Below are 14,020 nucleotides of genomic sequence, written 5' to 3'. Positions count from 1 at the left end.
CCTCTTGGTCTCCCACCAGTTCTTCCACCGTAAAACACAAGTTGTCATCTTATTAAATTTGTGTTCAAATTATGTTGTACAGCAGTGTAATTTATATCAAATGTTTTTCACCAAATGTAAGATGTGCACGTGCAATCTGCTGCAAAAAAGTCTGACGTGATTACTACATCAACTGTATTAAACTGGAAACTGAGAAACTCTGATGTCTATATTTATATAGTGCAAAACATAATTTGTTAATTAGAAATGAAAGTATGAAAATATTGCAGTTAATTCACATCATAGATTAAACATATGACAAATAATGTTTAATTGCATTTATATCAGTTTCAAAAGTGAAGAAAATGTTGTAAATATACAGTCCATAAGTCATGAACCTGCATAGATATCCTATATCTGGAGACAGATTACAGCCTGAGCTGAAGGATGCAAGAGTTTTGTACGAATTGGATATCCATTTCTCTATCTCCTGTTGTACACGTATTCCTAATCACCTGATTGATTGGAACCTACCCCCCCTGTCATCAGATGAGAGGCACTGTTTACTTTACTGGAAGTCACCACAACCTTTTCCAGCATTAGAATCCAAAGTTTTTCCCAATATGTGGATGTGCAGAGGAAGTTGACAAACACTTACTTAAACTGTAATGTGGAAACTGTGTGCAAAGACACTGCTGTGATTATATGATTATACATTTTTTTTCAAATAAATACCCAATAAATAATTAATTTTAAGATTATATTATTATAGCAGTGTCGCTGTTGCAGTTTTTTTGTTGGTTTGTTTTTCAGAGTCAATTGAGGGGGTGAAAACAGAGTACAGTGATCCTACGTTAAGGCACTGCGAAGCCTCACAAAACCAGAGGAAAAAAAACAGAGTAAAAGAGCAAATATATTTATTTGATATGCATGTGGCTGTGCTCAAGTACAATAAGGACTCTTTTATTGTCTACAACTACTTCTGACACTTGAAAGTGTTGTCAGCTAAACAGTGCAGAAGAAGACTGACTGCTGACTGGAATTAAGGCAAGATGGATGAACCGATTCCTTCCAGCAGGTCATACAACCGACACGAAGAGAGAGATAAACATGCTGGATGTTAATCGAGGCAGACCAAAGTTCCATTAAAAAAAAAAAAGGCTCAGAGTATGTGATGTTCTGTTTTACATCCCTTCTTACATACAAGCATTCAATAAAACACAAAGTATAAAACTGTATATTCAGTGCATGGCCAGTTTCTGCTCCTTCCCAGAGCTGCTTCTCAGTCCACGAGGAGCAGATATCTCGGGCTGAAATATTCAACTTTTAAGTCAATTATAGCTCCAGGTGAGGGTGACACACAGCTTTACTGGAGCAGGCAGTCTGAAGGGAGAGGCTGCAGTTTTTGGAAGCTGATGAAGGAATCTCCAAAACAGAACTGTGCTGCTGTATGATGGGCCAGAACAGCGGGGGGAAGGCGAGCTCGGAGGACAGAACTGGCTGGTGAGCTGGGTGACCGTAATGTACCCCTGATATGAAGGGGAAAAGTGGGGGAGAGTGAAGTCGCAGGGCCCACCTCGGGGTGTCAGAGTCTGAATCCCTGCTTTTCTCCACACAAAGAGGAGGGATGTTGCTCTCGGAGCGCGATGAGGTCGTGTCCTGGTGGTCTTCGGTCCGGGCCTCTTCCTGTCCCGTCTTACTGTTGTGTGGAGCTTCCTCCAAACTGGGGTCCCTCGAGACAGGAGAGCACCTCTGACCTTTACGAAACTTTGCCCTTCTGTTTTTGAACCACACCTGGATTGGTAAGAGGAGAACAATAAGACATTTGTAAAGCAACAGTTGTACTGGAGGCTTTTTCAAAATGCTTAATACGGACTAGAGCTGGGCGATATATCGAGATTTTAATATATATCGATATATTTTCAAACGCGATATGGTACGAGACAATATCGTTTATATCGATTTAAAAAAAAAAAAAAAATTTACATTTTTTTTTTTAATGATTTTGATATAGCTTATTTTGTGACAAATTGACTTGAATGTTTTATTTGAGATTTGCACAAATGTTTTGTTATTTACACAACTGTCAACCTCAGTGGAAAAGTCTGCTTGTTACTGTCTACATTGTATTAATTGCACAGTGTATTTTAATGTAATTGTTATGCAGGAAAGGGATATTTCTTTTATTTTATTCAAGAAGCATTTTTATTCTATATATGCAGGCAGTTTATTTTTATTTCATTTGTTTTATACATTTTGATATTGTGCAGACCCCTGTTAATAAATGTACCTGTGTGACATTTGGCACGAGGCTTTGTATTAAAACTGACTGTTTTTTTAAGGGTTTGCCTCAGAAAAAAATGAAGCTAACAGAGATGCTATGCTATAATGCTTTGGGGGAAACCCCAATTATGTCACAGAAAAAATATCGATATATATCGAGTATCATCATTCAGCTAGAAAATATCGAGATATGACTTTTGGTCCATATCGCCCAGCCCTAATACGGAAGTAACTTAAAGAGAAAACAGATACATGGCAAAATGAAAGAAAACCAGCCCAGAAAATGCCTATAAATAAGATGTACATTGGAGTTTTGGATCAATTTAAATAAAATGATTTACAACATTAGTTGTTTGTTGTTGTTTTTTTAATGCACATACTCATACTGTACTTTACTGTGCTCTTGGCAGCCAAGCCAGAAATCTGCCTGGATTCATGAAATAATCTTATCAATGCCTCAACCACACGTGGTGTACAGTAAGGCAATATTTAAAATGCAGTCATATGTCTAAAATTGTCTGTATAATCCTGTGTCTGGTTAACATTATAGAGAGTAAATAAGTGAACTTAGATTAAATATGACGACCATAAAAGCCACAAAAACAAGAACCATACAAAGCTAGTAAAACGTATAAGAACCAAGCAAGGTGAGGCAGCGTTCAGTTATTCTGCTCCTCACCGGTGGAACAAACTTCCTGTAGACCTGAGGTCTGCTCCAACTGTCAGCTCCTTTAATTAAGGGCTAAAAACATTACTGTTTACTGAAGCGTAAATACTTACCTGCTGTACTTGTGCTTTTTATTATTTTACATCTTTTCTTATTTTATTGTATTTGTTATTTACTGTTTAATTGTGTCTTGCTGCTTTTAATTTTGATGTAAAGCACTTTGAATGACCTTGTGTTGAATTGTGCTATACAAATAAAACTTGCCTATAATGAGTACTGTAGACTGATGTTATTGAATGAATATTAGCAGGTTAACATTTCTTTCTTCATATACCTCTGTAAACTAGTGAACTGCAAAATTAAACTTAAAGTGCTGACAGTAAAGTCTCCTGGAAATACAAAACAATACAAGGGAGTAAAAAAACCAAATGAGAAGGCTTGGTCTCACACTGAAAAAAATAAATCTAAGCGCATGTAAATATAACATATTTAAACCTGTGATATTAACAATTAAAAATGAAGTTTGTTGCTTTACGTGAATACATCTAGTTTTGAACTTAATCTGCATTTGTTCAAAAAACAAGACATTGTGCATTTTTTCCTTAACAAGCAGTATTTATGTAATCCCAGGCAATCTTTTCATTTACACACAAACAACAAGCAATGATCTTGTTGTATTTACTTTGCCTTTTTATTGGGCAGATTTACCAACGTTTAGATGAAACATGCTTTATTTGTTTAAGTAAAACACCACAGTAAAATATATCTTGCTTGATCTACTTTTAAAAATTAAGGCAACTTTTTTGCATGAGATTTTTATGTAGATCAAGAAAGACTAGTCTTTGTATTTGTAGTCTTTGAACAATTAAAGCCTGTATGTTAAGTAAATATAATGAAATATGTTAGTTAGGTTTGATTGACATACCCATAGACGGCGGTAATTTTATTTTATTTTAGTTTTTTATTCACTTAGTTGTTTTTTTTTTTTTTTTTTTAAATTTATGATATTTGTGAAGTTATTTCTTGGAAAAAGGGGCAGATCAGATAAGATTCTTCTTCTTTCTGCTCCCTTTTCATTCACAATTTAAGAACATTTGTATTTGTATTGAATTGTTTTATTTTTTTGAATGAAATAGAGAATAAATGAATGAAATGTATAAACTACTTAATTTTTAGTATGTACAAAATTCATTTGCAAGTAAAGTCAACTTAATTTTGATAAACAAAGTAAACTTAACACAATTAAGTTGACTGTACTTGCAAACTGTATTATTTACATACAAAAAATTAAGTAGTTTACACAAAGTCTAGTCTTTCTTGATCTACATAATAATCTCATGCAAAAAGTTGCCTTATTTTTTTTAAGTAGATCAAGCACAATATTTGTAAGAGTGCAGGTGCGACTCAGGTGATAGGTGGAGCGTGGTGTCACCTGGATTCGAGCCTCCGGCAGGTTGATGCACATGGCCAGCCTCTCCCTCATGCTGACGTCCGGGTACTGCGTCTGCTGGAACGCTTTCTCCAGAGCCTGCAGTTGCGACACCGTGAACGCCGTACGGCTGCGGCGCTGTTTCTGCTGGTTGCCATAGCGAGCTTCCAGAATGAGCTCTGACGGGACAGAGGATAATAATAAATACACAAATACAAAAAATAAATGCATAAAAAAGAGGAATAAACTAGTCCTAATTTGCATAACAATTACAATGTTGGATCAGAGAGGAAGCAGTTCGATTCAGATATTCAGTTTGAGTTTACAAAGTTGTTTGATTGACGCAAATCTGTGTAGGCCTATTTACACAAAATAAAATCATAACATTGGAATAAAGTGGAAAAGATGCACATTCAGTTTTGACAAAAGTACTTGAATATGAGATTCCATTGACATGTACTGTCTTATACTTGTGTCACATTACAACTGTAGTGCAGGCAGAGGATCGCTGGTTATTGGTTAAAATACTCCTTACAGCTACTAGGAAAACCATTACTAGAAGCTGGTATAAACCTGAATACTCTAAAACAGTGGTTGGATATTATGAAAGAAATATGGACGATGGAAAGACTGGCCCATATCCTGGGTTTGAGGGAAGGGCTCTTTGAAAAGAGATGGCAAAAGTGGACATTTTATCTAGTGAAAGCATAAGGATGCTGACCTTTTTTTTTCTTTCTCTTTTCTTTTCTTTTTTTTTGATAGATTATTAATGTGCTGACCCACAAGTTTATGTTCATGTTTCTCTACTTTTTATTTTTGTTTGTTGCACGGTGAATATACAGATGATCTTTGTAATCTGGTAAAAAATGTGCTGTTGTAATAACCTGAAAATCCAATGTCAAGAAAGACTAGTCTTTGTATAAACTACTTAATTTTTTGTATGTAAATAATACATTTTGCAAGTACAGTCAACTTAATTGTGTTAAGTTTACTTTATTTATCAAAATTAAGTTGACTTTACTTGCAAATGAATTTTATACATACTAAAAATTAAGTAGTTTATACATTTCATTCATTTATTCTTTATTTCATTCAAAAAAATAAAACAATTCAATACAAATACAAATGTTCTTAAATTGTGAATGAAAAGGGAGCAGAAAGAAGAAGAATCTTATCTGATCTGCCCCTTTTTCCAAGAAATAACTTCACAAATATCATAAATTAAAAATAAATAAATTAAAAAAAAAAACAACTAAGTGAATAAAAAACTAAAATAAAATAAAATTACCGCTGTCTATGGGTATGTCAATCAAACTTAACTAACATATTTCATTATATTTACTTAACATACAGGCTTTAATTGTTCAAAGACTACAAATACAAAGACTAGTCTTTCTTGATCTACATAAAAATCTCATGCGAAAAAGTTCCCTTAATTTTTAAAAGTAGATCAAGCAAGATATATTTTACTGTGGTGTTCTACTTAAACAAAAAAAAATTGGAATAAAGTGAATATAACCCTTGAAGCATACATATATATGAATATAAACCTTGAACATACTACTCAGCTGAAGTGGCCACATACCTGCCAGCCTCTCCGCCACAGAGAATGTATGGGCCGGGCTCGCTGCGGAGAAAGAGCGGTACTGTGGCGCCCCCTGCTGGCGCGCGTCGAAAAACACGGAGTTGACGCCGTGGAGGGGGAACACGCCGCCAGACGCCCCGCAGAAATTCAAGGCGTTCATCGTCAGCCTAATGGATCAAAAACACTTTTATAGACTCAACATAGGTCTTATATACTAAATATATATTTACCAAAGATGGAATTTAGGACTTAATCACTTAAAAGTCAATCAAAGTCAATAGGCTACTTAATTTTAAGGGGTTTTGGCCCCCTGAAATTGTTAATATTTTCACATTTTACGAATTTGGTTCCTAGAGGTGCAAATCCCACATAAAGAAATGTTAACCACAGACATCAACGCCTTGTAACAGCAAAGATATCCATCTATCCAGCTATATTCCGTCATTGATCACATCCCTTGTGCAGCAGATTTGATGTTTCTCCATCTCTTTTTACCTGAGGTCCAAATCCTGAGATCCAGATGCGATTTCCACGCCCAGAACCGAACCCGGGCCTCTGTAGTGCGGTATTTCCCAGTCCAGTCGGAGGCCAAATATCCCAGAAACAGCAGCTCCAGAATCTCCGAGACCATTCCCACCCTCCACTATTTAAGAAGCATTTACCCAGGCTCCCCTCAGCCATTAGCCAATAGAAAGAAAGGTATTAACCAGGATTAGGTGGGATGAGGGAAGAGAGGGGGGCAGCAAGGAGCTCAAGTTTTTGAAACTATTGAACTTGAGAGATTTATGCCAGGGATCCCCCCAATACGCGAGCGTTTCATTCCCCCCCAGTTAAAACAATTAAAACAATGTGGCCGGCTAATCTCCGAGGCAGGGCAGATTAAAATAACAGCCTTTGATTGTTCTCTCAGCCTCCTTTCTCCCATGCCGCTGCTTGTGCCCCCCCGACCCCCCCAAGCCGGGTTTCTCTGGGGGTTTGTTTTGATAACTGCACCACATTTTGCCTATGAACTGTCCCCGTGTGAAGTTAATCTGAACCCCGTCGATGATGACTACTTATTAAAGACTTGATACATGAAAATGCATCTAAAACTTATTTTATAAATCACCTACAGCTCAAGTGACTGATTACTTTGCAATGGAGGTGCATTTGACTCCATTTGCAGATAAAAACTCTGCAGTTTCAACTAGGGTTGCCACCTTTCAGAAATAGAAATAAGGGACGCCCTGATTTCAGCAGCGCAGGAGCCAAAAAAAAAAGCCCCAAAACTTCTAAACTGAATAAAAATGTGTTTATTTTATATGAAAAAACTAAATGCTTTGATTTAAAGTTTAAAGTGCTTTAATAGCATTGAACTTGCATGACTGTACAGACAGACAACCATACTAGCAACTGAAATATCCTCCTATGTCCACATCAGCCCAGATGTATAATATAGCCTACAGGTGAAGAATATGGTGTAAAAGTTAATTTATTTCAATAATTCAACTAGAATATGGTGTAAAAGTTAATTTATTTCAATAATTCAACTAGAATATGGTGTAAAAGTTAATTTATTTCAATAATTCAACTAGAATATGGTGTAAAAGTTAACTTATTTCAATAATTCAACTAGAATATGGTGTAAAAGTTAACTTATTTCAATAATTCAACTAAAATATGGTGTAAAAGTTAATTTATTTCAATAATTCAACTAGAATATGGTGTAAAGGTTCATTTATTTCAATAATTCAACTAGAATATGGTGTAAAAGTTAATGAAAATACGGTACAAATCGTGTCCCGTATTAGTTCAATACGGGACGCAACATTTTTTTCTCAAATAAAGGACAATTCCGTATTTTACGGGACGGGTGGCAACCCTAGTTTCAACCAGCTTCTGTTAGGCAAAGGTTTGGGCACCCTGAGAACTGAATCGTCTCCAGTGTCCAAAGCTCAAAGCTTCTTTTAGTGTCTTGCCAAAGCTTTAACCTCAAATTCAGACTTTTTAGACTATTTTCAGATCCACAGATGGCATTGTAAAACTCATTTTTATCTTATGTACACTTTAAGGGGTGTTATCCCCCCCCCCCTGGTGTCCTGATTTGTATTCTCATCATTTCTCCTTCAGAATAAAAATGAGTCAATACAATATATTTTATTCCCTTAGGTCAAATGGGTTTTTTCTACAGCATAAAAATGTAACAAATACCTCCAGATGTATTTATAATTTGCACAACAAACCATAACTTCAGTACTGGATGAAAACCAAAAAGAGAGAAGAGAGGAGATTCCTTCTTCAGGGTGAATAAACTTGAAAAAGTGCCACATGAATTAACTACTTCCTTTACTTACAGCTCACTCCTTAAATCTGGACCACAACAAATGAGAACAAGTAGAGAGGAGGAGAAATGTCTTTATCTAAGTAAATCAGCCTGGAAAAGACTCGTTAAATCCCACAGGTACATTCCTGCACCAGAACCGGGTCCCAGCGAAGAAGTAGCCCCCTTTTTTTTCTCTAATATTCACAGATAAAGTCGTGGGATTTCACCACTGTTGTGTGGATTTAAGGGGTTTGGACCAATAACTATGGTTCACTTCTTCTGTTCAAATTCACATATAATCAACTACTCAGACTTCCAAAATATGTGAAAATGTTTGTGCTCCCTTTTCCCCTGGCTTTTTCCTCCTCCTTTCACCGTTCTTGGCTGTCAAGCTATATTAGTGTCCGATAGAAATAAGTCATTTAGAAGAGGCTCTGTCGGCCAGCCCCTCAGCTCCACTAAAAGCTCCAGGATTAGGTCCCAGAGGCCTTTGTCTCCACGGCCCGCAGGATTAAGGGAGATTTACGGCGAGGAGAGAGGAAAAAAAAAAAGTAGTTATTTCATGGCACTTTCATGATGAAACCTGGCCAAAGCTGTGTTGGCTGGGGGGATTAGAGGCACACAAAGAGTGTGCTTGTGCGTGACCCTCCCCGTCCCAGAGCCGCCGCCACTGACTCCCTCACCGCCCCCGGTTCGACTGATCATTTCCCCTCGTCCAGGTTCATCTTCAGCGCCAGCGAGACAACCAGTCAAAAGATGCAAAAGCTTTTAGCTCCTTGCTTCTAACGACATCCAAAAACTTCAGCAACAAGTGACCTAAACACAACTATGACATCACACTCGTGTTGTCCTCAGTTTTCCTGAGTTGGGAGGAATATATTGGTGGCAGTACGGTGGTAGTAACTACCAGGATAAAAGTATCCTGCATTAAGGACTGAAATGCAGAAGTAAATGAGAAGTTAGTGGATTTCCATCCCTCCTGTAGTGTTTAAAACCGCTTAAAAGGAGTTATCCTGCTCTTAGAGGATCCACTTACACGTGAAGGGATTAAAGCGAACAAAAGACAGAAGGCCGAGTCGTGGCACCGACAACGGCCTCACTGCTGAGCAGGTGTTATGCAGGTTTTTAGCGAGTGTTGTCACATAGCAGAGGGAATTACCGAGACCTTCCTACTCTGCTGAAAGTAAGTAAAAGACGCAGAGCGTAATCTCAGCTCAAACAGTTCTGATACGGCAGGGTGCTGAATAGTATATTTGTCATTAAACTCCAGTCATTAGGAGTCATATTGGAAGGTCATGTGAAAGAGAGAGTAAAACGTCTGGCCATTACAATCTGAGATCAACAACAAAACTATTGTTTTTAAGAAAATGCTAAAACCAGTACGGCTGATATTCAACTATACCTGATTTAATTGATCATTTAGCAGCATTTCTTTAAATTAAGAGAAACAAATTATAATTTAAGAAGGCTGTGGGTCTTTGAAAGATGTCGTGTGAGGACTAATGTTAAATATAGATGTGTTTCATTTTTGGGAGTCAAATTATGGAATCAACTTAGTGATGAAGTGAAACTGTGTAAATCTCTGTTGAATTTAAAAAAAATATTGAAAAGTAAAATAATTAAGGATTACAATGCTAAATGATTGGAGTATAATTTGGTTAAGCAGAACAATTTAAAGGGAAATTTCTCTTTTTGTTTCTTTTCATATTGCAGATAATCTGGGTTTTCTGTTGGAAAGTACAGGGTAGGCAAATATAAGCTTTGGCTTCAGCCTATTCCTTTTTCGGTTACAGAGTTTATTATTATTTTTTGTGTGAAACTGATGAGTGTAAACTTGTATGAAAGTGTTTTGTCATTTACACACACACACAGTTTGAATTGCAAATAATGTAATGTAACCGAAATAAACAATTCATTCATTCAGGTAGATATATTAGTAGTCTCTAGGTCTAGTAGCGTTCAGGTGAGTGCAGTGCCAAGGAGAAAAGACATCAGCAATGATCTTAGACATGCAGTTGGGTCATTGTAATTTGGGGTTTGGCATTTTGATTTTGGACTCCTGTTTCTCGTTTGCCTGACTTTCTATTTTATTGTGGAAGTCCTGATATCTCCTGATTGATTAAAGCTGTGACTCCTGTTTGCTTGTCTCGCTCGTCCATTGTTGTTAAATCTCGTCTGTCTTGATTGTTTTAGTTCTCTGCTGTTTTGGACGACTTCTTTTTTTTAGGACTATCCTGCCTGGCTGTGCTGTTTAGTTCTTGTTTTGAACAAAATGACTTTGTGTATCTCGGTCTGCTGCGTGTTGTCTGCCCCCCTTCGAGGGAAAGAATATCTCTTCTCTGTAAAAAAGGAAAAAAAACAAGCAGCATGACTTAAATCTTGCAAAGTTTTGTCTGATCAAACATTGAGACTTCTGGAACGACGTCGTTTTTACCAGACAAGACCAAAGTGGTGACATTCTGCCATAAGCGTGATGATTTCGGCTCAAACACAACTGACTTTCGACCTTCTAGCCTTCTGTATGCCGCAGCACTTTAGGGTCCGGTGTGAGATCATCTGTCCAACAGCGAGGTTTGCCAAAACTGGGTAACACAGGTTGAGATGCAGTGATGGTACGTTAAGAGACGGACGCTTGTAGACCTCTGTGAACTGAAGGAACATTGTAGAAGTCCTGAACAGAGGTGTCAAAAGTATTCACATTCATTACTCAGGTAGAAGTATAGATACTAGAGTTTAAAAATACTGTAAGGGGGAAAAAGCCATTGAAAATGAATGCATCTTAGTATAATGCAAATATATTAAAGAATCATATATGTGTACTATTGAGCATTAACATGTGTTTCAGAGAGCAGGAGATATGATGACTAGTTGCCTATAAGTATTGTAATGGTGCAAAAAGTCAAACTTCAGAGGCATGTTATCATTTATCCTAACCTTTATTGGAATGTACATCCAAGTTTAGTTGCAGGAATCTGAGGGAACGGATGTAAGAACAAAACTGGACAAGAACATCTGAAACAACCACAACCAAATTCACTCTATCCGGATGGAGCAATTTAACTGGATAGTTTTGTTTAAAGGCCGAAATGAAATAGAGTAACAAGGCTGTTTTTAAAATGTAAGGAGTAAAAAGTACAGATAATTGCGTGAAAATGTAAGGAGTAAAAGTAAAAAGTCGTCTGAAAAATAATTACTCCAGTGAAGAATAGATAACCAAAATTTCTACTTAAGTAAGGTAACGAAGTATTTGTACTTCGTTACTTGACACCTCTGGTCCTGAACAGCGACGTGAGAGACGGATATCTCGCATGACGTTTTTACTGCTGAAGGTGGCTCCATAAACTACCGGAGCATGAGCTACATGTGCACTGATTTTCATACTGAAATGTGCTTAGTGCTTTTTTTAAAAATATCCTTTAAAAAAAGATCTCACATAAGAACATACCAGAAAATGTTTGTCATATTTGTTCAAAAAATGAAAATGTTTAACATTTCCAGTGTAATATCTGCCATAGCTGCTGTTAATTGATGGAAATTGGGAGGCAGCTGTGATGAGCGAGGACAGAGAGGCATCAAATCCTTTTCTTTTCCTCACTAAGAGGTAATTGTTAAAGTCTCCTGTTTAACAGATGTTTTATAAAGCTGCCCAGTCTTTCTTTAATTACTTATCAATAGTGGAAATTTGTATTGACAAGGGACTGTCAGAGGAGGACCTTTGTAGTTGTCAGTTATCTCAAAGGAGGGTCCCCCTTGGACACCAGCCGGATCGATCAGCACGCAACATACAATTGGGAGGGTTTCGGGCCTCAGTGCGAGTCCGGGAGCGTGTGGGCTGAAGAGGGGCGAACAGACAGAGGATCTAAAGACTTCTTCATTGAGCGGATCGATAGGGCCCGCTGGCCTTTGACCTGCGGGAGACAGGGAGAGCGGCAGCAGTGGGTCACTGGGCCTTTTAAGCCCCCTGTGAGTGCCAGGATCACGCTGTGAAGCCTGACACTGACTATGACACACTCGGGGCTTAGAGTGACATTGACCCGGCTGCAAACACACCAAGTACACACAAAAAGCTCACATACACACACACACACACATACAGGGCTCTGGTTTTAGCCAGTGTAATGAAGGGGATGACAGCTCGGGGCGAGCTTTAAAACCCACTAGCCAGTTCATCAGTCTGATTTTATTGATCTAAAATGAAGAGATGATGTAAACTTGTCTTTTATACAACAAGGAGCCATATTAACCTCCAATTATTTTCCTACCATCACTTTGTGCAGCTCCTGGGGATCAGCTATATCAGCAGATCAATACGACAGCCCGAGTAATGATCATGGAGCTATAGATTAAAGACGGACAGAGGGGGACAGGAAGCTGATGGAGTCCCCTTGGGTCAAGAGCAGCCTCGGCATAAAAGGGCATAAAAGACCCAGTGGGACGAACACAGGACTCTTTAACCGTTCTCAACAACCTGATTTTGCTCTTTGTCCACTAAAGTTTTGTGCAAATACATAAAGATGAACTTGCGCATGAGGTGGTTAGATTTGAGAAGGTAAGAGTTCGGCACAAATCCAGATGTTCAACCGTCTTCTGCAGTTTATGCTCAAAGCATCAGATGCCTCTACTCGTATAAGCAGCAGATATTCAGCTAACCAATTAAGCAACAAAAATGCAAAGTGCAGAGTTTTTAATTGTCTTTTCTAAGAAGACAACCGTATTTAATATGTAAATAAACCTAATGAAATTATGCAATAGCTTTCAAATCATTTAAATGCTATTAATAGCACAAAGAAGCTACATTCGTTTATGATACAAATCAAAAGAATTGGCACAGATTTCATGCATCTTTTTCACTTTTTAAATCCTATAAATGTAAACAGTGAGATGTCTTTCACTTTAACTCAGTTTTATTAATATAGAGTCTGTCATATTTATAATTTGAGACCCGGAGCATGACCGCCTGTATCAGAGATCCTGAAAGTTATCAATAGTTTTATGTTGAGAACCGTAAATCTTAAATTATTTATCTATATTTACACTTCTGGGATGGTTTTCTGACCATTTTGCTCATTAAAAATTAATTATTGTATCCCCAAATGTGTCAAAAATCCTTCATTCTTCCATATAAAATCATAACAGATGCTTTAATTTGAAGTGAGGTTTAACTAAACCCTGTTGATAATACACTTGTTGCCAATCACCGGAGCTATTGTCTTAGGTTTATACCGTCAGCGGAGTGTCTCTTTGCTCCGGCTCTTGCGGTGATAATGCTCCTCTCCGTGTCCTAGCATGTGGTCAGTCCCGGACCCCCGGCCTGCAGCTTTCCCCTCGTAACCCCCACTAGTTAAAAGGTGATCACGGGGGGAAAAAGACACAGAGCCAGTGATCGAATTTGATAATGAAGACGACCCCTCTAAGCTGCTCTGCTCCACATGTTCAAAATCTTTGAAAAACAGTCAGCAAACACTAGGAAGCCCCCCTCCCTGTCACTGCAACATTGTGTAGGTATTGATCCCCGCTAACTGGCTCTCTTAATACCTGGTCTGTGGCACGGCCTGGGGAAATGCATACTGACATGTGACGGGAGGAGCTTAGCAGGCAAACGCACCAAAGAAAGGATGGGCCTCCCAGTTTAGCATTTCTCTCCTATTTCTTTTTCACAATTTACACATCTGCTGAGGAGAGGAGAGTTTACACTCCCTGCACCTGCTGTTAAAGGGTCATATAGACGGCACCAGGCAGCTGTCACACTGTCACAAACTATTTGTGCAGCAGTGC

At 37.9% G+C, this 14,020-nt stretch overlaps 1 protein-coding gene across 1 annotated transcript; it reads right to left on the bottom strand.

The window, feature by feature from the left end:
- Positions 1-771: 771 nt before the first annotated feature.
- zgc:101100 (uncharacterized protein LOC445169 homolog) lies at positions 772-6,543 on the bottom strand. Its single transcript, XM_061737259.1, has 4 exons — positions 6,439-6,543; positions 5,944-6,110; positions 4,362-4,537; positions 772-1,773 (listed from the first exon to the last, which is right to left on the bottom strand). Exons 2-4 carry the CDS (start codon positions 6,101-6,103, stop codon positions 1,315-1,317), a joined length of 795 nt encoding a protein of 264 aa, XP_061593243.1. The 5' UTR covers positions 6,104-6,110; positions 6,439-6,543; the 3' UTR covers positions 772-1,314.
- Between the last annotated feature and the right edge of the window lie 7,477 nt (positions 6,544-14,020).

Source organism: Cololabis saira, chromosome 13, assembly GCF_033807715.1.
Source record: "Cololabis saira isolate AMF1-May2022 chromosome 13, fColSai1.1, whole genome shotgun sequence".
Lineage (NCBI taxonomy): Eukaryota > Metazoa > Chordata > Actinopteri > Beloniformes > Belonidae > Cololabis > Cololabis saira.
This window is presented reverse-complemented; position numbering and strand designations above follow the sequence as displayed.